Source organism: Nomia melanderi, chromosome 3 (genome assembly GCF_051020985.1).
Source record: "Nomia melanderi isolate GNS246 chromosome 3, iyNomMela1, whole genome shotgun sequence".
Lineage (NCBI taxonomy): Eukaryota > Metazoa > Arthropoda > Insecta > Hymenoptera > Halictidae > Nomia > Nomia melanderi.
This window is the reverse complement of record NC_135001.1, coordinates 7,725,326-7,750,640: the sequence shown is the minus strand read 5'-3', so window position 1 is coordinate 7,750,640 and position 25,315 is coordinate 7,725,326. Positions and strand designations below refer to the sequence as shown.

General features: G+C 42.1%; 1 protein-coding gene across 17 annotated transcripts in view; it reads right to left on the bottom strand.

The window, feature by feature from the left end:
* Positions 1-308: 308 nt before the first annotated feature.
* usp (retinoid X receptor ultraspiracle) overlaps positions 309-25,315 on the bottom strand; it is an 83,935-nt gene continuing 58,928 nt past the window's right edge. For 12 of the 17 annotated variants that reach the window (XM_031987496.2, XM_031987593.2, XM_031987558.2 and 9 more), the window contains 5 exons: positions 18,361-18,490; positions 17,284-17,445; positions 7,193-7,499; positions 4,009-4,325; positions 309-3,806 (listed from right to left, as the gene is read on the bottom strand). In XM_031987496.2, coding sequence (XP_031843356.1) covers positions 3,539-3,806; positions 4,009-4,325; positions 7,193-7,499; positions 17,284-17,445; positions 18,361-18,490 — 1,184 coding nt within the window. In that variant the 3' untranslated portion in view covers positions 309-3,538. The remainder of the gene's footprint in view (positions 3,807-4,008; positions 4,326-7,192; positions 7,500-17,283; positions 17,446-18,360; positions 18,491-25,315) is intronic. The other 5 variants (XM_076365522.1, XM_031987577.2, XR_012998155.1 and 2 more) reach the window with 4 other exon arrangements.

The following is a 25,315-nucleotide window of genomic DNA, read 5'->3' as shown; positions in this document are numbered from 1 at the left end:
TTCATTCCTTTAAATCATCTTACCTTAACCAAATGTCTGATCGTAAGACACATCTCTTAATTATTTTCTGCCACTATCTTTGTTATTCTACTGACTACTACTGAGGTTTTCATTATTGTTTGTGAAAGAGTTTTGTTTATATATCCATATATTATATGTATGTATAGATATCATCGTTTTAACATTTATATACTTTTATATGAAACTTCATTCACAGGTAGCAAGCATTCACGCCCTCCAATCCTAATGGTCTTTTACAGCTTATTTGTTTTTTTTTTTCTATTATTACATTGAGGAATTAGATGAGGTGGCCGCAAAATGCGCTTTATTCAGAGGTAATTTTGGTCAAGATGTATTCTCAGACTAAGTATAAAGAAAAGAAAAAACATTGCCTTGCAAAATATACAGTACAAAATTATGACACAATTTTCCTATTGGTTTATGAATTCTATAAACCATATTATAAAATTCACTTGAAACCATTTGAAATTGTTGAAATTAAATCCAGTAAATCCTAAGATCGATCTAAATCGAATTTAGTAGAAAACAGTAATAAATAATATAAGAGGCGTCTAGAATGAACAGCATAAATCCAGTAATGTTATAAAAGAAAAGTCGGAAATTTAATATTGTGTTTTTCTCATGGTATGCATAACATTAAAAACTCTCATCAAATAGATAACAATAACCAACAACTAACAATCGTAAGCATTCACGCAAAAATAGAAATATGTTTAATAATATTCAATATTATCATAATTTATATTATCCAAGTAAGTATGATCATTCCTTACGTTTCCTAGGGTACTATATTAATTTATGTATTTAGATGACTGAAACTGAAGGATATGAAGAAAAAGATTTTCTCGCCATAAAATTCCTTGTCGAAATACCGATAAAGCTAATTTCGTTAAAATATTTTACACAAAAGAAAGTATAAATAAATGTCTCTTAAGTTCCAAAATAATGCACCAATGGGTCACTACAACAAGTTTTATAAAATATATATATGTATACATATATGCATATTCCACTAATTCAATGTCACGTCCTTAAACTAAACGATAAAGCACGAGGATAAAATATACAATTTGAAATTTATTGCAACGAATTTCGATCCTTATCCAATTAAAAGTATCACTATAAATTTTTTTGCTTACTTAAAAATACCGAATAATAGAATGAATACATTCTACATATAAAATCATCGTCATCTTTTCACATCCTTCAGTTCGAGTCATGAAAGAGTTCTGTAAATTGCTAACAACGACAAAGTAAGATTTCCGTCATAGTCGTGTCCTTAATCAGTTGAATCCTATACGTCTAAATTTAGAAGATAACCATATACATTTTGCAACCGTTTCTCGTCAGGGTTCAAAGAACTCTTTACAATATTCAGGGAAAAGTGAAATCTCTTCACTGGACAGAAGACTATTGAGAAGTTTTTAGAAATTGATCGCTATAACACATGGCGGCGTGTAAAATTAATGTATACCCGGATACAAGAGGGAGAAACTTGATACCAAGGGTTATAATAATCATCTAATAAAAGAATTTTCAGTGTAATTCACCGTATCAAAAGTGAAAATGCCACTCTTCAAAATAGAAAACAAAAGAAAGAGAAAGTAAATCGTCAGATTATCGACACCTTGATAACAAAGATATCATCTTCTTGATCGTTGCAGTTTCCATACATTATTACAGACACAAGCTGTATTTATATACATATATATATATATATATATATATACATATATGTATATATAAGTGTAAAAAAACTATTACAATACATTTAATTAATAATGAATTAGTAAGTTGATCTCTTTCTATAGTCTAAAAATACAAAACAATAAATTATCCGTGGTGCACACGTGTAAAATTGCTCACTCACTTTCTTTCGCTCGCACACTTTTTCTCTATCTTTCCTTCTGTCTCTTTCTCTTTCTCGTTCTCTCTCTCTCTCTCTCTCTCTCTCTCTCTCTCTCTCTCTCTCTCTCTCTCTCTCTCTCTCTCTCGCTCTCTCTCTCTCTCCCTCCCACCCTGTCTCTCTCTCTCTCCTTCCCCCCTCTCTGTCTTTCTCTCTTTCTTTCATTTTATGCAAGTATATATATCTATATGCAATCGTGGCTCTTTCGTTAGACGATTCGGACCGAGGCAGAGTTGGAATGTACAAATACCCGAGAACTTGTTCGCGTTGATTACAGCCACGTTGAGAACCTTGCAGATGGTTACAATAAGATTGTAAAACTATTTTGAAAGACTTGCAAGAAAAGAAATAACGACTTACTGATTAGAGGAGGTACGAAGCGGTGCAATGTCTCGCAGCAACTCGCGCGTTCGCCGGCCCCTATCACCCATCCACGTGGAAATTCTCCTAACAACGAATACCTGCGCACGATAATCTCGTCACGCCTCGTTCGTATGCACTCGAATATTACACGGGGATTACTTACAAATTAATTTACACGGTTTCCACGTGGTCGGGTGTGCGAGTAGCTCGAACCGCTCGGAGTCGTTGCACAGGCGATCAGAAACGAAGCGAGTGTGTTAGGAACTTCCACGGTTGCAGAGGGTGCGACAGTGCGGCTCAACGTGGACGAAATCGGGCCGGTGAATCAAGATAATCCGCTGACAGTATCGATTATGCAGAGAACATTTACTCAGACACGATGTTGCTAACGCGTTGACTGTCGGACGAACACGTATAAAAACTTTCCAACGATTCCGCTCTGTCCTTCTCGGGAATCCAGGTTGCTCCCGCAACGTCGGCAACCACGCGGTTCCCTTTTACAAATATAAAATTAATCTCTAAAAACGACATTACACGGTATTTATAAAACGGCGTGGATAGTATTTTCAAATAAAATCCTAAAAGACGCGTCCCACTCGCACGTGAATCACAATGTTTAGTCAACGCCTTAACGAAACCGAGGATCGTCTCGGTCGCTACCACGGAACCAGCCGCTCCAACGGGAGGACTCGGAGCCACCGGACACGCGACCCTCTTCTCGCTCTCGATACGAATCGACCGAAAGATTCGCCGTCTTGGGCGGGGGCAGGGCGGGGATGTCGGGCACGATGTGTTTAACAAATAGACATAAATAAAAGGGGAAATGATGGGTTGGCGTGGGGTGTGTGGAACGGGGGAGGATTCGTGAAGTAGGAGAAATGTGTAAGTAAATTATTCCAGCTCGCTTTTGCTCGACGTTCCGGTATACCTTGCGCGATGGCTTGTCGGGTACCATCTAGAATCGTTAACGCGCCGTTTCTTCCTATCTTTTTTTTGTATCTTCAATGCAGTTTGCGTATTTTTGTTTTTTACTTTTCTCATTTTTTTTTTGTTTGTTGTTAGGTAGGTTTATGTATATTATATATATATAATATATATATATATATATATTTATATTATATATATTATATATAATATATTATATATAATATTATATATAATATATAATATATATATTTATTTATTTATATGTTCTTTCTTGTTCTCTCAGAGATCGGTGTGCCCCAACACGCGGCACACCTTTTGCTCCTAAGGGTCCGATCGTGACTCGAGCATCTCCACGAGGAACTCGTCGATCGGCACGTGGATCTTGAAGAAGAACAGGTACTCCAGACACTTCAATCCGATCGATCGGATCGCCGGCAAGCGTAGCAACAGTTTCGCGAATCGGCCCGCGTCGTCGGGCCAGGCCACGCGACAGTAACCCTCCAGGGCCGCGTAGATCATCTCTCGGAGCTTCGTCACGTCCTGGATCGATTTCAGCCCTCGCACCTCGGGGTTGAAGAGAATAATAGCCCTGTGGATGCGTGATATTTCATGTGAGCGAGAGTTTGCTGCGCGAGGAATTGATCGACATTGGCATTCAGCCTATGCGTTGTCCTACATTTGAACAACGATCGTCATAACAATGACACTTACGAGACAAAATAGAATCAACCATTATACATTTCGCCAATTTATTTCGAACATTCGAGAAACACCCGCGATCGTCTACCGACCTGAGACAGCCGAGTTCGGTCCTGTCCATCCTCATCTCGCGCATTTTGGACACAAGCTCGGATAGCACGCGGTCGAATATCGTACCAACGCCAGCCTGCTGCGCCGTGTTCCGATAGACGGTGATCCCCGTTGCCAACACGATACCGTCCTTCACATCGATGGAACGGTGGGAGAAGGAGGCGATCAACAGCTCGTTCCACCCGGCTCTCAGCAGCAAGACCTGATCCTCCAATGGCAACGACGTAAAATTCGGGATGTGCTTCGCCCACGCTACCAGCTGGAACAGCTGATTGTCGCAAATGCGCGACACTGCATTCTGTGCATTACAAGAGATGCTGCATTAATTGAAGGGGCGTTTCGTGGAACAGCTACGCAACACCATTCCACGAAAAACAACCGCCACGGCACGCGAGAGAACAGAACACGTACGAGAAAACTTTTACGGAGTGATGAGTCTTTAGCGGATGGCTCTCTATATCTCTCTCTCCTCTTTCTCTCCCCGTTTGTCCGTGCGGTTGTCACGCGCCCCGAAAATTTGCCGAAACCGGCTCGCCTTAACACTTTACCTACAGGTGCAGCTAAATCTGCTGTACACTCCCTACCGGCTTACTGCTATGAAAACACGTCACTAATGCCAGCGATGTACAGTCGGGAGATGACTTGATATCTAGCGGTATGGCACAGGGGCGAGAAGTGTCATTCGTTCAATGGCAATACGTGCAACCGTATTGACGAACAGCAAATAGTGATCAGAAATATTAGTAATTCAGAAATGATTCCATCAAGTGATCTCCTAGCAGTATTTATTCGATTCATGTTAGCCTTTTCAATTTAACGCGTGTGGAAAGCTTATAATGCGATCATTAACACGCGAACAATAACATAATTGATGGAATATGTTAATTCTCCCATAAGTATCGGTTTTGAAAAATTCCATTCGATAAGCGTTGGCATTGAATCAATTTTTCGATCTCGGTAGGTAAAAGAGCTGCAGTCAGAAATTCAGTTATTCGGATGCCGGTAGGTAAAGTGTTAATTGACACGACCGTGGCAGGGTTATCAAGCGGTTTTTCTCACAGGGGTGTCAAGTTTTCGATCGTGGAAGGGCTAGATCTAGGCGATCTTCCAGCGGGATTACGTTTCTTTCGTTCCTTGGAACGTGAACACTAGCAACGAGCGTACTGCTCGAAATTATCCGAGATTTTCCTTTCTAGATGCGTCGGGGTTATAAATTATACGTGAACGATCGGAGGAACTTCATGAAAATCCCCTAGTTCTACAAACTTTGAAAAAGTAGAGTTTTATTTATCTACAGCTTGTCACGGATAAGTAAAGACTACATTATATTCACCCCCGAGCTTCAGTGTTTCTTGGAAAGTTTCTTCGTGAAACGTATACGGCATACAATATCATTTTTCAGTAACCAGTAAATAATTTTCACTGAAAATGATAGATCATCGTCAATTCGAGCGGACACAATAAAGTTACAAGCGTCGTGTTTACGGGAATAAAATAACACGAGGCGCCTGCCTATCCAACGATAGACGCACAATAGGAATGGCCAATCGCTGCGCGATGAATTTCATTTAAGACCATAGGTAACCGTCGTGGGTCAATCTATTTTAAATACAAACGTGCCTCCTACACGGACTCCGTTCGCGGCGCGGTTATTCCCGAACAACCCCGAGCAGCTCGCTTATCCATCGAAGTCGATAGATCTCTGAACTACTCTCGGCTACGAGAGATGAAACGATCGTACCGGGTAGCCGCTGAAGGGCGTCTTTAACTCTTTAACTATCGAGCCCGAGGCAATCAAGGACTGGCGAAAAATATCTAAATTGTCTTTCAATGAAGAGTGTTCACTAGCAACGCAATAAATAATGAGAACACTCGACAGAGTGTTCGACAACAATGTTTTTCTTCGATTTTACATTCCAGCTCGCGTAACGCAGTAAAAGAATTCAGCGCAGCACGAACGATTTCTCCGATTTAATTCGTCGGTTAAGGGGTTAAACGAGGCATTAATCCGATCTGGATCGGTCGCTATCCCAATGTCGAATGAATCGATTCCGGCCTATCGTGTCGTGAGAGCGAACTCGATGACATCCACGTTATCCGCGCGTGGCACGCGAACCAATACGAAAAGGCGAGAATACGGTACTAATGATAGAAACGGGTTCGTCTCAAACGACGACGACGACGGCGACTCACTCGGAATTCGATTCCAGGGCCGAAAAATTGCGCGTTTAATCCCGGCAGGATTGGCTTTTTAATTCGCCCGAGGCGTATCATCCTCTTCGGGACCAGCGGCGTCCAATCCTGTTCGCTTAAACGATCAGAACATAATTCACTGAAGATGTCATCGAGGACTAGAAAGAAAGGAAGAATGAGTAACTAAGTTTCCATTCCGTCGGGATCGGTTCGTGTCACGTTTCGGTTTCGTTGTCCAAAGAATGGGACCATCTGATGCTGGGCGCCGCGTCCACGCGAGGCTACGCTTGCCGGTAATGACACGACTAAACAGGAAATCCGACGGGATCGAGCGGAAGAGTCGCTTTCTCACAGGGGGAAAGGATAAGCTGGGGGAAAAGAATGGCTCTTTCGTGGAGAAAATTAATAGCTCTTTCGCGGGGGTAGGGGGAAGATCGTTCTCTTGCGAGGAAAACAAAAAAGAGCGGTTCTCTTTCGCGGAGGAAAGAGAATGCTTTCCGGCGAAGAACAGGAGTAGCTTTCTCACGGAGAAAATGAGTAGCTCTTTCGCGGAGGAAGGAAACTACCTTCCGGTGAAAAAGGAGTAACTGCTTCGCGCAGGAAAGAGATCGCTAGTTCGCGAAGAGAATCGGAAGGGTAGCTTTTTCGTGGAGGGAGAAGATTGCTCTTTCATGGACAAAGTAGTTTTCTCGCAGGGAAAAAGTAGTAGAGTAAGGAGAAAAAAGTAGAGCAAGGAAAAAAGAGTAGAGCAAGAAAAAGAGGGTAGATTAAGAAGAAAGGATAACACTCTTGGAGAGGAAAAAAAAGAGTTGCTCTTTCGCGGGGAAACGAATTACCTCTTTGGAGCGGCAGTTGCGGGAAGCTTCCTCGGCTGTTGTGGACCTAAATCGGTACACATCATTGCCGGCAAGCGTGATTTTTCGAGTGGCCACGCGCTGGGTACGCTCGCCTTCGTTTAACCGGAATATTTACCTCGTAGTTCTCCTGCGATTCTATCTTGCACTCGACTCGTTTCTCAGCCTCCAGTATACGCTCGATAGGCATGTCCGAGTGGAGGCTGCTCGTGCTCTCTACCTCGCTCTGATCCCGTTCCTTGGTGCGCTGACGTTCCTCCTGCACCGCCTCCCTCTTCATCCCCATCGCCAAGCATTTCTGGTATCTGCAGTACTGACACCGATTCCGTTGCCTCTTGTCGATGATGCAGGACTTCTCCTCCCGGCACGCGTACGACAGGTCCTTGCGCACGGTCCTCTTGAAGAACCCCTTGCAACCCTCGCAGCTGAAACAACGGGAACAACAAGGTCATTACAAGGACCATCAGATATGCCTCGGTATGCCCTTAACACGTTGAGTGCGGCGCCGATTTTGCTATACTTTCCGTTCAGGCGGCAACGCGTGAGCATTTGATGCCGAACGCTAAACTAGATCGCGATACAAGTAGACGTATTCACAAATTTCACAGGAAGGAAGGAAAGGCGCATGAAGTTCGAAAATACTGTGCTGAATGTTACAGCACAAACACAAAAATGTTCGGACGCCAGGTAGCGAGGAAAATTACAAAGAAAGTTGTTACATACTGTAATGTGTGCAGATCACAGCCACATCTTTGCTTAAAATGTTTTAATAAACTTCACTAAATTTTAACAGAAATTTTTTAATTGTCATTAATAATTTAACCCTTTAAAGTACCGGTCTCATGCACCGATGTCGACCAAACGAGAAGTTCGCTGTCAGTCCTTAGAATCCACACCGCCCAAACGAAAAGTCTACTGTCAGCCCCGGGGACTGACGCCGCTTGAACGGAAAGTTTACTGTCAGTCCCTAGGAACTGACGTAGCACTCAACGTGTTAACCCTTATCGCTCCCAGAATATTGCAGCGTGTTTGTCAACCAACTCTAAATAGACTTTGCTCGTTTTAGGGACAAATTTATATTATTTCATTATTAATTCGTAATTTTCTTTATCTAACTTAAGTTGACAGTAGATCAGATTAGAATTAGCAAAGAGATTAATACACCTTATCAGACATCTTTGTCAAACCATCGAAATTTCACGAAAATTTCAATTACCGAATCAACTGAGAAATATCTGTAATACTGAAACGACTTCAAGTAACATATATTTCTGTTAATACGTTGAACGCCGCATGATTTCATAGAGCAAAATACTCAAAATGGGAAAAATATAATATTGAATCATTTGATTGAATTGTATTGTTATTATTGCAAGTTCATCTAGCTGAATGTCATCGCATTAGCTAGCATTATTCATAATATAGAAATGTTTCCAGATAATCATCGTTTAATTGAATGAACTATAATAATACAATTTAGTTGGGGGTCACCGGTGACCCCCAAGGCATTAAACGGTTAAACCATTAAAACGACTGAAACTCGGTTACGAAGTGTTGCCGATTCTCCCGAAGATCCAGCGAAGAACGATACATTGCTACGAGGAATGCGGTTCTCGCGAATTTTCTCGAAGACGCGAGATAAAATGCTGATACCGAAGCCCGGGTATGAAGTTTCAAACGCGATAAGGGCCGAGGACCGCGAGCTAAGATTCAGCGGTTTCCGCCGCGAGGAAAGTGAATCATCCTGAAAGCAGACGCGCGACTCGTGTTTCGTAAACGCGTCGTAGCCGCGATCGTTCCCGTCCGTTCCGTTTTATTTCCCTCTTCCCGTTGCCTTCGCCTGACTAATCCAATGGATTCGTCGAATAAAGTGACTTCGGTTTACGATTTCCGCCGTTGTAATCGAGAACGCGGCGCGCGTCGTCGCTGTCGCCGAGACAATCGGGAGTCGCGTATAACTCTGCGCGACGAGACTAATGGGTCAGTTGGAAACGATTCAGAGAGACAATTACGGTCCAATAATTTTGTCAATCGGTCCAACGGTGCTCGCCGACTGTCATCCGCCGAACGCGACCACTGAATCACGTCTCGGAATCTTGAACGGTCGCGCTTGTATACCCCGAGAGGTCATTTACGAAGCACATACCCACGTGAAAACGCAAACTTAGCGAAAAACTGTTACAAATTACCACTGACGTTACCGTGTTGTTTAACCGATAATCCAAGCGCGCCGCAATTACTAAGACCGTAGACAAGTTAGCTGGAAACAGCTGAATCTCTAGGAAACTACCCTTGTAACCTGTTCCCTTCCACGTAAATTAATTTTCAAGCATCACATGGAAATCGTTTCTACCTAACCAATTTAACGAACGATATATTTGGTGCTACGTATTTTTCATATTATCCTGTATATGATCTGGTTACGATCTGAAAATTTAGCGAAATTGTTTTGGATCGTATACATTTTGAAAATCACAATTTACACTAGAATATTGTGACATGAAAATTTGCAACATTTTAATATCTTTTCTTTTACACGGTTTGATTATGCATTCCTGAAAGTCTAACTAAATTACTTTGGATCGTATGCATTTTAAAAACAAAGTTTACGCGAGGATACTGTGATATGTAAGTTTGCATTACTTTAATATTTTTTCTTTTATACAGTTTAGTTATGCATCCGTAAAAGTCTGACCAAATTACTTTGAGTCTACATTCTGGAAGTCAAAATTATGTGAGAATATTATAATACGGAAATTTTATATTTTTTTCTTTTAATATCTTTTATTTTAATACCTTTTCTTTTACGCGAGTTGATGCATTCCTGAAAGTCTGAGCAAATTACTTTGAGTCTACATTTTGGAAGTCAAACTTACGTGAGAATATTGTAATACGGAAATTTTATATTTTTTCTTTTAATATCTTTTCTTTTACGCAAGTTGATTATGCATTCCTGAAAGTCTGAGCAAATTACTTCGGATCGTCTACATTTTTAATATTGAAATGTGAGCCACTGGTGGTACACGCTGACGTGAACGTGTTAAATCTCCGCGCGCCTCGCGAACTGAACGTTCACCGCGCGTCGCCATCCGTTTCCACTTTCGACGATCGTTAAGCCTGCCGATGGCTCGCGTTTTCGAAGCGGAACGCGGGCCAGGGCCTTCGTTTTTAAAATTGGAACCACTCCAGAAATCCCGCGGCGACATTCCGCGGTGAATTTATTTTCGTTGCAGTGCGAACTCCCGTGTATTTTCGTGGCTGTCCCGAGACTCGCGGCCAACCGTTTTATATTCCTTTCTCCCTGTTTTCACTCGCGCGAGAACAACAACAACAACAACACGTGGATATGATGCCCCCTTCAGCCCCTGTGGTTAACGAAAAACGAACACTTGGAAACTCGGTGGATGAAGTTGAAGAGAAGAAAAGAATCCTGTTAACAGTTTGATAGTCGAATAACCATTTCCATATTTTCTTTCGCAAGATTCAGGTAGTTCTATTCTCACAAAAATTTGGCAGAATTGCATTGGATCGTTTGCATTTTGATTCTGAAAATTTATGCAAAAATATTGTAACACTACAATTCGAACGGGTACGAATATTTTAGTTGCCAACGTAAGAATTGAAGGTCGGATGCGACGCAACATAGAGGTTGAATTTAATTCCGCTAGTGTATTATTTCTCCTCGCGTGTGCCTGCTACAGAAGACTTCTTCGAATGTAACATTCGGTACAGAACGACGGGACCCACGAACGGCGAAGTATAAGAGGGATGAAATTTAAATAGGCAGCAAAAAATGGGAGTGGAATTTCGAGGAGGAGCAGAAGAGGGTTGGAGAACTCGGAGGGGATGTAGAAAGAGGGTTGAACTGGAACAGAAAGCAGAGGAAGAGGAGCTGAGTTAGCAGAGGAAGAAGAGGAGGGGTAGTTTCGGTTGCAGAGGTAGCAAAAGAAGAGAAGCTGAACTCGGAGGGGTAGTCAACGAAGGGTACCTAAACTCAATATGGAAGACTGAGGAATGAATCTACCTGGCAAGAAGAATAAAAGCAAGAGATTTCAATTTTCTAAAGGGAACAAAAAAAGAAGAAAAAGAAGAAGAAGAAGAAGAAGAAGAAGAAGAAGAAGATGGAGAAGAATAACTGAACTGACAGGGGTAACTGGGAAAGCTGAAGTCCTGACAGAAGTAGAAGAAAAATGATCGAACTCGATCGTGACAATTGCAACTCGATACAGTCGCTTGTGAGTTGCACAATGAGTAAATATTTTTAAATTTCTTTCCACAGTACTTCATAGAATACTTTATATAATTCTCCATATGATTTGAAATAATGAACATTTTCAAAATAGTTGCAAAACAAGACAACTGAAATTATTTATTTCAAATGATACGATTCTAATAATTCTAGTGTTAACACGTTGACTGCCACGATCATCAATAACTGCTTCAATTGTATAAGACTTACGATACCAAACAATTATTAATTTCAGTGCCGTAATTAGTAGCCTCTATTCATCTCTGTTACGAAATAATAGCAAAATGACACGAACAATACACAGAAGATTCTCGTGAAGGATGAATCAAAGTTCGTCCCTTGGATAGTTCCGCTTTTGTTTTGTCCGTAAATCCAACGCACGTCCCGGCGTGAAGAGAAACGACGCGCGGTGATCCCGTGGCTTTCGTTCGGCATCAAAATATTCGACCTTCGCGGATCTCGGGATTCGAGAATCCGCGCGGGGCCGGGCGAATTTTATCGGTGGCGCTACGCGGCGAAGATTTACGCGTGTTTTCGACGACAAAATCTTTTAGAACGGGAATAACAATACGGATGGATGCATCTGTCTCCCGGTTCCAGCCCCTACGAGAAATACGAATCCATTTACTCAGGAAAAATCGATCCCCAAGAAGAGTTCGATTCGATTCACTGCGTTGTGCCGCGAAATCGGAGCTCTATACAGATTTTTCATGGGGATTCAAGAGATATTTTCTTGTAAGATATTATCTACTGATGGTTAGCGAATGGTTTATCGAAGATTAGTGATTAATATCCGAAAATTTCTTCATGACTGTTTTAATGTCAATGATAATCGTGATTTCCAATCAGCAAATCGTATTGAGTAATATAATGTAATTATGGTGTGAGAACTATTGATCAAAAAAAATTATTAGGTGATTTTTTAATATGAGATTCTAAGTTACTGGAAAGTCTATTAATAGCTAGATAAAGTGTTAACAAGTGTTAACATCCTCGTACCTCGTACATCGAATAAAATTAGGATTGTTCGATGCAAGATTAAGAAAATCAATTATGAAATCCATACGCAAGCTAAGTTTTGAGTGATCGAAGTCTCGATAGATGTGCTCTTGGCGTTTCTATAGAAAAATTTGGAGAAGTCAACTCGACTGCTTGGTAGTTCTAGTGTTAAGGACAAAGTTATCCTAGCAAGGACAGTTACGAAAGAAATCATAGGACAAGGGATTAAATGGAATCGTCGACGAGGCTGAATAGAAGAACAGCTCGTTTCGCGAGAAATTAAACAGACTTTCTGCGCGCCGCATCCCGACGACTGCAACACGTGATGCATGACTTCTGGACCACCGTGGCAGTCTTTTGATCTCGGCGAGTTTACACGAAAGGCAAACACGCGTGACGCGGGACACGCGCGAGCGAGACGCGTTGTTGCTAGAAGCCGTGTTTCGAACGGAGGAATGCTGGTTTTGCTCCGATCCATTTTCCCTCCCTTCAACGCGCCTCTTTTTTCAATTCCCTTTCCCTCCAGACATAATCCTTCGTTTCCGGAGTCCATGAAAGCCGCGGAATCATGACGTTCTAATTAATTGAAATAAATACTTTAAGAAACGGACTAATGCAACGGGTAATAAAAGAAGCATCGCCACTTTGTTTCCAGTGAAATAATCAGTCCCTGTGCAACTGCCAGGCAGTAACCAATTATATCAGGAAACATTTCACGCCTTTGACAATATATTACCGTGATAAAAATTCATTACCAAAACAATCGGTTCCTGTTACGTGTATATGCCACAAACACATGATCAACAGATACTACTTTATAATTCACCCTTCGAGGAGGAGAATCGTTCAAATGACTAAATCATTCAAACTTTCGAACACATTTAAAGACTAGAAAGAAAGGAAACCATGTATCGATCTTTCGATCTCCCGTTATTTAATACCAAACCGAAAACCGGTCAAACGACCGGATTTAAAATTCTGCGTTTTACTTTATTTGTTTAACTTTATATTAATTTCTATCTTGTCTAATTAATCAGTTCTTCACTTTTTGTCTTTCCTTCCTGTTTCTACTAAAAAACATCTATCATCTAACTTGCTCACCTTTGTTTTGTAGTTATTTGACTGGTTACGGTAGGAAAAGTGTCGGTACGACTAGTTTTAAGGAATTCAATTATTCATTTGCAGCTTTCGATTTAAAATGTCACAACCCGGACGTCAATATCACAGCGGCGTTTAGTACTAAGGGTCAACCTTTCGAAATCTATCCTTTTCTTAGTCAATTTTCACAGCGTTTCACTTCTTTGCCGCAGTGCGTTACTGGCACGTTTGAAACGTACATTTCAAGTAAGTGCCAAGTATAATAAAAGGTTCGAAATTTCGAAATAAAAAGTGGCTACAAAAGAAGCAGCGATAAAGCTAGAGAAAGCTTCTCAGGAAAGAATGTTGCGAATTATGACCCATCATTCACCTCTTGTCTACATAGTCAGCGGTCCCTAAACTGTTATGGGCTGAAACCCGGTTTCGAAAACTGGCAGAAGAGAAATGGCAATATCTCAAAGGGATATCATGGAAATTAACCAAGAATATATTCTTTCGCTACGATTTAAAGTCGGAAACTTTCCAGGCGTGTTCTCGAGAAGTGAACCACTGTCAATGAAAATCCAAACGTAGCTTTCAACCTTTCAGCTATCTCGTCTAAAATCAATTCGCGAGCCGCCAGTGGGTCACGACCCACGCTTTGGGAACCTCTGCTGTAGAGGATGCCTCCCACACGTTGGCTAGTAGGACCGACCGACAGAGTCTCGGTGCGTGTTGCATCAGAGCCCCGGCAACCTTGGACTTGCCGTGGCTCGTGAGGTTAGGACGGCTAGCCAGCCGTAGTTCCTATCAAGAGAGAGAGATAGACGAGAAGACAGAGGTTGAGAGAATTGAGAGACAGAGACAGAGAGACAGAGAGACAGGGGGGGGGGGGGGGGGGAGAGGCTCGAACGTCTTGGTCGTGCAGGCACTTTGCTCCAGTGGCAGCTAATTAAGCAATCACGGCCATTATCAAGGCCCAAGCTGGCGCGGCGTGTCAGATGCATCGCACAGAGACCGCAACACCACTGTCAGATCCTGCCTCGATCGTCGCGGGTGGAGTGGATCGTTTCTCGCTTTGTCTTTCTCTTTCCCTCTTTCAATAGCCTCGGATCCACGGGGCTAATTAGCATCCTGGTATTTCAGGTTCGGGGATACTCGGCGCGACCGCGAGAACTGAAGCCCCATACACGCTATCGGTCCGAAATCCTTTCTTTGCCTATTGTTTCCGATGAACGAAGGTGGATCGAGAGCGGATCGATAATGTGTACCGGCCTTTAACACTCCGGTACATTGGGTAAATCGGTGGATGAGTCCTAGGGACTCGTTACTGTTCTTTGAATTGACAAATGCTATTTTGTGGAATTATTACACGCATAGAAACTTCTCGACAGAACGAATGGTTTACAAATGAAGAATATTGTTTCTCTGTTATTCGTAAGAAGAATCGATACTTTCAGGTGGACAAATGCGTACAGATATTGAACATTGGAAACAACTTATGCGCTCCCGTTGCGATTTAAACGAACGAACGTGGCGTGCTCCGAGCAGGTGCAACTGGTGCACTGAAACTCGCTTTATATGCTTCCGTAAGTATCTTTAGTTCGTCGGAAGAAAGTGTATAATAAAAAAGGCTATTGAGACAGGTAGTATCGGTAATAGGAATAGGAATAAAGAATAATATGGAAGTCAACGTCGTGTAACGAGCACCATGCTTGAGCAACTTTGAACGGGAAACACGATCGTGCCGCGCGAAGTTTGATTTCCGACGACCGCCAACGATCGGACAATGATCGAAGTAGCGTCGGACACGTGAGAGGCACGTGATTTCAGGCGACTGGGTGCGCGCGACCGTTGCGTGCAACTAATGATCGGCGCACCGATCTTTTACAGCGTGAGCGACAGATTCGGCAACAAAGGAAGAAGAGGAAGAGAGTTTCGTCGTGGTTCGTGACCGAATGATGACGGCAGAGGCGAAATTTGCGATTCTAGCAACAAGTCACGTCGCCGATCGTCTTCTTCTTCGCTCACGGCCGTTCGGTTCGTCGACATTTTTATTATCGTACGCGAAGTTCGTCGCTCGCCGATTATGCAAACGCCGCGTCGTTGCATTTGCGACGATCCGGTTATTAATAAACAGCTGAATAATAGCTAACATGTCACCGACGCGTCCATCCAACGGGAGACGATCGAATCATCCGATTTCACGTGAATACTCGGAATTATGCAGACTGTTTGCGCGAAGATAACATTCCTGCTGAGATCGTCTCGCGTTTCTTCTTTTCCACTTGATAAGATCGTTAATAGCGGTAATAATAGTAATTGCTGATCTCTTATGCTTGTTTTCGCGTTCGTTTAATCAACGGCGGAAATGAAATACCTGTTTTACACCTGGTGAATCGTTTTAGAAAATTCTTTATTTATACCTTACCTTTATTATTATTGGTAATAGGTTTCTTTATTATTAAAGAATTGCCTGATTAATGGATTAGCATTTATGGAACACGAGTGAACTCGACGCATATAAATCATCCGTAACCGTTCGATTTTTTAGTTTGGTTTCTTTTTCGAGTGATTTATTGGTTGTTTCTATCAGGATCGCCCCGTGTTTTCCGCTTAAACGTTGATTTTTTCCACGGCGAGATTAAGGCAATCCCAAGCCACTTTCACCCGCGATAAGAAACACGCGGGACCCGGTGTCGGAGGTCACGATAATGGAGGAATAAGAAAAATGGAAGGAACAAGCTTTTATCTCGGTTGTAACGCCGGTCGTTTATCGGTTCTAGGTGAAATGACGTTTATTAATACGGTATTCAAGAGTTGTTGGTGTCGGGCGGCCGGGATTATCGAGCTAATCCGGGAACCCTGAACCGATCGATTCAATAATAGCAGAAGTTTCGCTCGGTTTCAACTCGGTCCGGTGGGAATTACTTTCGACCGTCGCTATTGAAACAATTTATTCGCTTATATGACGATACGGCTGGAAGAAAATATTATCTGCTAATCAGATCACGGCCGCATTTCTACGTGATCAGAGAATTTCTGCTATTTTCAAGGAGCATACAATTCATTTGTAATACATAATTACTGAATCAATGAAAAGATTAGCGGCAAACTTCAATGCTGACTACCGATGATCTTTTATATTACCTTTTAATTGTTCTCTTTTACCTTTATTTAATTCAATCATTCTTTTATCTCGTTAGAGAACAGAGAATTTTAACCCTTAACGGGCCGGAAGCGTTTTAAAATATAGTAAATAATTGCAATAAGAAAATTGGTATCGAATTCTTCTGACATAAGAACTACGATACCAAATCGTTAGCAATAATTTCTAATACCGTTTGTCTTTGTTACGAGGGAATAAGTAATATCACGGAAAACGCTACAAATTCTCGTGGCAGTCTACGTGTTAACCCTTCGCGGACAAGAATTTGTTAAACCTTTTTCATAAAGAATCTAGATATCGAAGTATTAAATACTGGAAAAAAGAAAACTCTGTCAGTCACTCGTTACTTGAATAATTAACCCTTTGCACTCGTATGTCATGCTGGAGATGACAATAGAAGTTCATAGAACGTTGGAATTTATTTTAAAAAGTACCACACTTTAAGAGATTATAAAAATTCAATCTTATTGTAATGATAATGAATAAAATCAATATAAAACGTTGAATTCTTCGGTGTAAATTACTTTCATTCATTACCCTAAAAATAAATACAGCTTCACACCCAACGACATTGAACATAAATCGAGTAGCGCGAAGGGTGAAATTATTCATTCGCAGCTTTCGAATTCAGATATCGGAGTTCGAAGTCTCCATTATGGCATTCGTGCGCAAAGGGTTAACAGGTTAAAAATTCAACGACGGGGGTCAGACTCACCTGTAGACGCCGTAGTGCTTGCCACTGGCGCGGTCGCCGCAGATCGAGCACAGGTGCTTGCTGCCGGACAGGGGGTGGTTCGGTGGGTAGGGCGCGACTGTCTTGTTCTGGCCGCTCGGCGACGTGCTCAGAAGGTTGCTGTGACAACCAGCGTTGAAGGATCTTACATGCAAAGAAGAGAATAACAACAAACTCGACCTACAACGCTATTGCCCCCCGCTGGCTTTCGAGCAAAATACTCAACTGAATTTCTTCGCATATAAATATAACATTCTAAACACAAAGTGACCCAACCGTGACTGAAGCTGTAGACGGAAACATATTTCTATCGTTTCTTACTCACTCAGGAAAGAAGAAAAAGCAAAGTTAACTCTGTCACGTTCTTTCACTTTCCATATGATCGTATCACTTCGTTTATTTTTTCTTTTAACCCCTTAAGTTAGTTTTCCCCTTTTAACCCCTTGAGATTGAGAAAAATTCAAGGATCTTTTCAATAATACACTTGAGATGTGTAGATAAAGAATCGCGACAGAGTTAAAAGAAACATAAGACCGCAGATCTTCATGCAAAATTCAAATTTGTAAGGACGTAATTAGATAAATGAAATGCATACGCGTATATCATAGTTTCCACTGGCAAATTATATAAACGGTATTAGACTTAGGGTATTTCATATATATTTTGTATGGGTTTGGAACAATTAATATCAAATTTCTCCAAACGCACGTGACTCCGCGGTCTAACGATTTTCTTCTGCTGGTCTAACTTTTTTCTCTTCTATTGTGCGCTTCTAACGAGCTTCGCCTCGCGAAATGAAATAACAGCGATCGAAAGAATATGGAAAAGCGTATTTTGCTCGTTCGCTTCTGGGGCACGACTACGCTGATGGTATACCCTCGATTCGCGTCTGTCGATGTGCAGAATACCATTTTCTCGATATCTGTCGAACCGATTTGATCGTGCTTGTCAGTGGATAATCAATAATATATAATTAATGTAGACCGCTGCTCGATGATACGCAGTTTAACGGATCGGTCGTCTGTCAGGGAACATTTCGATTATTCGAATGATACTTACCCCGGGCTATTCGGGCCGGAAGGGCTGAAATTCCCTGGATTGATGAGGGTTGCTGTGTCCGGCTTCATGTCGAGAGGACTCTGTGGCCCCACTGACGACATGGACATATTGCTGTTGTCCAGACTCAACCCTGGAACAACAAATTATCGTAACGTTAGAACAACTGCGGGATATGCTGTCCAAGAAACAGCTAAACATTGATGCAAATCGACATAAAATCATTCCGTTCGAGAAGATTTTAATTGCGTGGGGTGTAATAATGAACGATTGCTGATTTCATTGATACAATAATAACTTTCGCAGTTGAGCTTTCATTTCTTCAACGAAACAGACATTAAATACACCCAAATGCAATAGCATTTAATAAAAGTTCTAAGATAAATTCCATTTCATTAACCCCTTGACCTATGATTTCTTTCATAATCGCGCTCACTATGGTAACGTCGTCGTTAATAATTGATCCAAAAGCGAATAAGAATCGCCAGTTCATCTACGTCCACCTTGATTTCAGAACATTGTCACGTTATACTAGTAACAGAAGAATAGTACTTAATTTGAATCCAAAATAATTGAGTGGCATTTAACTCTTAATCTCCATTTGAACACATTCTCACGAGTCTGACTCGATATTATATGGCAAAGGGTTAAACCAAACTTCAACGAATTATACTTTCGTAGACAGTATAAGAATCTTCTATTATTTCTCTATGTGTTCGTAACATTTATTCGGCTCTTGCAAACGAAAAAATTGAGAAAGAAGATAATTTGTATTATGGTGTAAATACGGTGATATGCAAAGATGTATTAAAATTCTTTCATCTTTCGGAGGTTCAAGAATTGAAAGGCACGAGGAGCGAAGATACGAAGAGCGAAAGTAAATGAAAAGGAAACGAGGATTTCGCAACCCGCGAACGAGCTTGCTTTCGAACGCCTCAGGAATCACGCTTTTACCCCATTAATATTTACAGCGCGTCGCCCTTTTACTTTCAACCCGCGTTGGCCGCGATTCCCGTCGCGGCCGGATCGAGGACGATCAATCTCGTCTGTGGCAAAGTGCAGCCACGTTAATTACCCGGCGAGCCGAAGGAGGCGGTCTCGGCGATTTACAGTTAGAGGAAACACGTGGCCGAGCCGCGTCGCGCGGGACGAGAATCGAAAAATATCGCGCGGCCTGCGGAATCATGATTAGAAAGACCGTCCCACTTTGCCCGCCTTTACAGTCCTTCTTCAAGGATCCGCGAAATGGAAACTACTGATTCGATAAAGCTAAGGACGCTACAGTTGGCGGGCAAAAGTTTCTAGAAACAAATTGTCGCTTCTTCAAGTAAATTCTAAAAAGGATTCTGCGGTTATGGGCATCTATTCTGAGACACCCTTTCAATTTTGAAATGAATATTCTCTTTACTCTATTATTCGCAGAGGGAAAATCTGCAATTCAGCACAGCTACCAAGAGTTGTTAGATAAAAGTGTCCAGAATCAAATTTTAACTTTCTCAAGTAACTTCTAAAGAGAATCCTAGAATTGTGGACACATTCTCTGTGATATCCTTCAGTTCTAAAATGAATGCTCTCTTTCTTCTGCGAGTTACAAAGACAACATCAGTGATTCAGCGGAGCTAACTTGGGCATCGCTGGACAGAAGTTAGGTAGACAAAACTCAAACTTTAACCTTCTAGATTCTCCTTTTTCTCGTGTATACAAAGAAAACCTTACACCAAAGTTTGCCACACAAGAAGTAAATAAAAATTTCAGAAATAAACTCTTAATTTATGTTTCTATATAAACCCTCTTTCACCTGAGTTACCGGTTCACTAGAATCTTCTAAATCTGCGAGTGAACCTTCTTCTAAGATCCACACATCGAAAACCTTTGATAAAAAGGTGAAACCTTCTGCTAGAAGGAAACCACACAGAAATCTTGTAAAAGAATCAATAAGTATGTACACATCAACGATCGAACGAATCATTTTCATCCATTTTTCATCCTCTTTTCATGAAATCGCATCAGCCATTCGACGACAGCCTCTAAAACCACGATTGGACACGTCACGTCGTCATCCTCTTTCGATTTGTTTTTCCACGCTCCGGTTGGGGGCGAACACGTCCTCGTACAGCCGGTGACACCTTTTTTTTCTCGTCACGACGCAGTGGGACCGGGGGAATATTCCGACGGGAAGACAAACGACATTTTAATAGGGTTCGGACAGCGCGCGATCAAAACCGGCGGGGAAAACCGGCGAAAGAGGAGGCCGCCGTGCCGATGGAAACGGAGAGAACCGGCTGGACGTTCCCGAGGCTGGCTAAGGACGCCGTTAAGTGTATCGGTAATTGCACGCTTGACGTCACGTTCCTTTCTTCTCGGTCTGCCTAACCGATTTTCTGTGTCTGTCGCGCAGCCAGTTCGAAGATCGCGAGAACACTGGTCCTCTCTTGGCGAAGATCTTCGACTGAAACGAATGCATCCTTCACGGGTCAAAGTGAACGATTGAATGACTATGCCTTTCTGAATGTTTCAAACTTTAGCAAACCGCCTTATAGATTCTTCATGTCTATGATTTCTGCAAATCCTTCTATCCGCCAATTTGCAGAGTTGATTGGTTTAGCGAATGAAGTTACTTAGGAACGTAACGAAAGTTTTGAAAACTGCAGGGAGTCTTTGATGCTGTTTTAATTACTCTCCAGGGACCAGAATTAGCAGGACATCGTATCAAGATATTTTAACATCTGTTCAATGAAATTTAGAATGTTTCAGAGTTTTCTCGAGCTTCTCGAAAAGCCTTTTAAGCTGATTAGGTGCTTCTCCAATGATTCCCAAAGATTCGTTCAAAATTCATGAAGGTTTCGAAGGTCGTAGAAGGTCGGTAGAATTGTCCAAAGGGTTCCCCGAGATTCTCGATGGGGATTCAACGCCACGATTAAAAAATGTGGGTTAAACGGCGTCGCCTCGGCGAGAGCGCACCAGTTGCACTCGCGTGCACTCAGTTTCGAACGTTGCACCGGCGTGTTTGCGTCTGGTCAAGGTGCCCGACACTGCCGGTGTAATATACCGTCACCGGACTTGGCCTTGCGGCCACTCTCGTGTCCTCGTCTCCCAACGTCTCCCGCCCCCTTTGATGCGATTAAAGCCTCGTTCACAACACGTGCGAACTTTGATTTTATCACAGCGGCGCACAGCGCGGCCAAACGCTTGTTTTCTGGACAAAACTCGATAACTTAAAATAACTTGAAAAGTACGAGTGATATGAAAAAATACTTCCGACAAAAGTTGTAAAGCATAGAGCTAAGCATACGGTGATTATATATTTTTTTACGTTATGGGGATATTATGACGTTTTTTCAGTGACAACGGATATTTTGCGTTTCGATTCTAACATTATATAAATAGAGAAACGGAATTTATCTGCACAAAATTGGGATTTTTGAAACGAAAATCATTTTGTATAACAGGGACTATTTAGCAACACATTGATAATCTTTAAATTTCGTTATGTGAATAGTCGACTTTGGGAGTTTTGTCTACAAACGCACTGTGCGGCGTGGCGAAACGCTAATTGTGGAAGGCAGAGCTCTGTTTTTGAGTGACTCAATGCCTTCGGAACGTTCATCGAATGCAGTATGTTGAAAAGAAACGTCTGTCGGCGATTCTACATTGAAAAAATCGATCGTCGATAGACCATATACCGAAAAAAAGTTTTGCAGATGATTTTATATCGAAAATAAAGTCCATCGATTGCTCTATGTCGAAACGAAGCTTTGTCGAATGCTCTAAGTTGAAAAAAATGTCCACTGACGATTCTATATTCTGGACTGTTCCATATGCAAAGACAAATCTACTGTCCTGCATAAAAAAGAAGTTCCTTAATTACTTTATACTAAATAGAAGATTCAAGGACTAATTCTCGTCGAATAAGGTTCATCAATTCTATATCTACATCTCACACAAGCTCCATTAGGCATTCTATATTGAGAAGGAGTCCATTGTCGGTTCTATCTGCAACACATAAGTCGATTAACTATTCATTGCTAAGCGGAAGATTAATAAACCGCTTTATACCGAAAATAAAGTCCATCGATCGCTCTACATTAAAAAAAAGATCCGTCCACAAAAAGAGATCCATTTGCTATTCTGAATCGAACAGAAAATCCATCAATGCTTCAGGTAATGCTTCGAATAAAAAATTCGAAGAAAAAGATGATAGGAGGAAAATAGATCTCTTCGCGGCGAATATAGGATCCATTGATCGCGGCGAGGCAAAAAGAAGATCCGTAATCCGGTTGTACACCGAACAGGAGATGATGTTTCGGCGTCGATCGGTGCAGATGCAAAAGTCGTTTGCCGTCTGTCGACGACCTTCGGTCCGCTTAGCGAGCTGGTTGCGTAATTAAAGCGGCGGCGCAACGCTTAATAAACGTCGGTGACGAGAGGCACGCAATCGGCGACCCTAACACTCGAAATAGAAGTCGCTAGAGTTACGACCTCGCCGTAATTATACGTTCCGCGGAAAGGGGGAAAAAAAGGGGCACGTGAAAAGAATCGCAACGGTCGGACGAACGGTCGATGATGTGTCGTTTAACCTTTTCTGGGATGATCGAACTCCTTCGCTCTCGATCCCCTTTGCTCCGTCGCCTCTCCTCAACCGTTCGCTGAATTAGAATTCAGTAACGACTGCAAACGATACTCCATCGTTGAAATAATACGGTGCACAGTATCTCTCCCATGCTATTCTCCAAATTCGAATCGATACTGTTACAGAATACTCAGGCGTTTCAAAGGAAAAAAGGAAACAAAAAATAATGGAGCTTAATCGCTTGAAATTGTTATTCCATCGCTACTCTTCAATCGTACGCATCGACTTCAAGCACCCATTTAAAGATCAAGCATTCGTTTGTATCCTCCTCGATGAAAGAGTGGAATTCATCGTTCATCTCAGAGGTATATGTTACGTCTTAGCTAGAATTCAAGACAACACGTCACAAACATTCTTATAGAAGACTTTTTTCGAAATGTCAGGTGCAACGAAGTATTAAAAGTTGAATACGAATCGTGCTGCATTTTTGAGGAAGAAAACTATTTTATTCTTTACATTATTATTGTCATTGTTACATCTAAACTGGACATAGCACAAACTATTCGAAATTTGGATAGTCAAAAGGTAACTGGAAGTTGAATATGCAGTCCGCGTGTTATTCCCGACGAAGGAAATTATTTTACGCGACGATCGGACGCAGTCGAGTTAGGATCGCGGACGTCTGTCGTTTTCATCCCCCTTGGGCAGAATAAGACGCAATAGCGCATCGCTAGGGTGATACGACAGTGGGGAATAGTCAAAATCGTGAAGGGAGAGGGTTCGTCGTGTTTGCAACAAGAGCGATCGATACTCGTCGCGATACATGACCATGCCCAATTCTACGCTGGCACTTCTGCCCTTGAAAATCAGGTTCGGGTGGTTCGCCTTACACGCTGCTGCGCGCGCGGTTGCCGCGCGCGATTCACTCTCCGACGCGAATATGTTTTAAATATTCAAAAGGCGGTGCGCGACTCGTTCGCCGTTGCCCTAGGTCCGTTTCCCTCGTCCGCTCCTTCTTCCACCCTTCGACTTACCATTCGTTTCTTTCTCTTTGCAGCTTTTGCGTCGGAAACGTATCATTGATCGTTTTCCGAACGGCAACGCGGGACACTTCAAAATGCCCCAAGTTTCTCAGGTTGGAATTGACTTCGATTATGGCTTTCGATAATTTCAATCATTCGCATTATTAATTAGGGAATATACGAGCGTATTCGCATTGCGAGTGAACAACGGTGATCGCAGACAGATTAAATTACTTAATTAGATTAAATAATGCGGAATGTTAGATAACAGTGGAGAGTTGAGTCTGATAGCAGTCAAGAGTTAATTAGGCCTGTAAAACAAAGACGCGATTGTATTTATATTTAAAGAACAAAATTTGAAGATATTTCACTTCAATCGCTATCAGTCCATTCAGTTATTTGAAAATATTCGAGAACGTGTAACTCCAACGGAAATGAAATATCTAACTGAAACGAACGCGCACGTGGCTATCTTCGACGAAGTGAAAGTAGCGCCTGCAAACGGAAGGAGATTTGTTTTCGTAGAATTTTTCGCTCGGAACTCGAGATAGCGACCAGAAGAAGAATACAAGAGGGTTAATCAAACATTTAAAAACATTCGAGAATGAATGTCTGCAACAAAAATTACGTATCAAACTGAAACGAAACGAACGCGCGGCTATCTTCGATAAAGTTAAAGGAGCATCTGCAAACGGAGCATGCAGATCTGTTTTCGGAGAACTTTTCGCGCGCGAAACTTGAGATAGCGAATAGAGGGAGCGAGGGAGTAGAAAAAAAACAAAATGAGACGGGGAAGAGTATAATATTGCAGATATGAAAGGTCGGCGAGGGGATAATAGCGCGCGAGCGCGGAGGCGGTCGCACGACAAAAGGGAAGCGCGCGGTGTGTCGTTATTAAAAAGAACCGTGACGGTCGCGCGTGGGGGGTTTCGACGAGCGAAATATCGCGTTTCATAACTGTTCCGCAAAAAGCGTTAATAAATATTGCGCGAACCCTCTCTTTCACTCTTTTGCATCCTCCGGTTCCGAAGATACGGCGGCGCCGTCGGCCACAAAAAGGACGCCTATCTGGACGAACGCCGCTTGTCCATCACGAGCCGCCGATACGTCTAAATATAATGCAACCATAACGATAATTGTTACAACATTGACATTGAACCGGGAGAGGCCGCACGCGTGAGTCGCGACGCGAATCGCTCCCGCGTCTTGCGATTAATTTCCCTTCTTTTCATGGAATTTTTCTCATTTTATATACTTCGATGCAGTATTGTGCAACCGCGGAAAGAGCCTTTCGGAAAATAAGTTGTCCTCGTTAGAAGGACAACTTTCGAAGAGAGTTTCAAATTTTCATTCGTTGTTTCAGTTG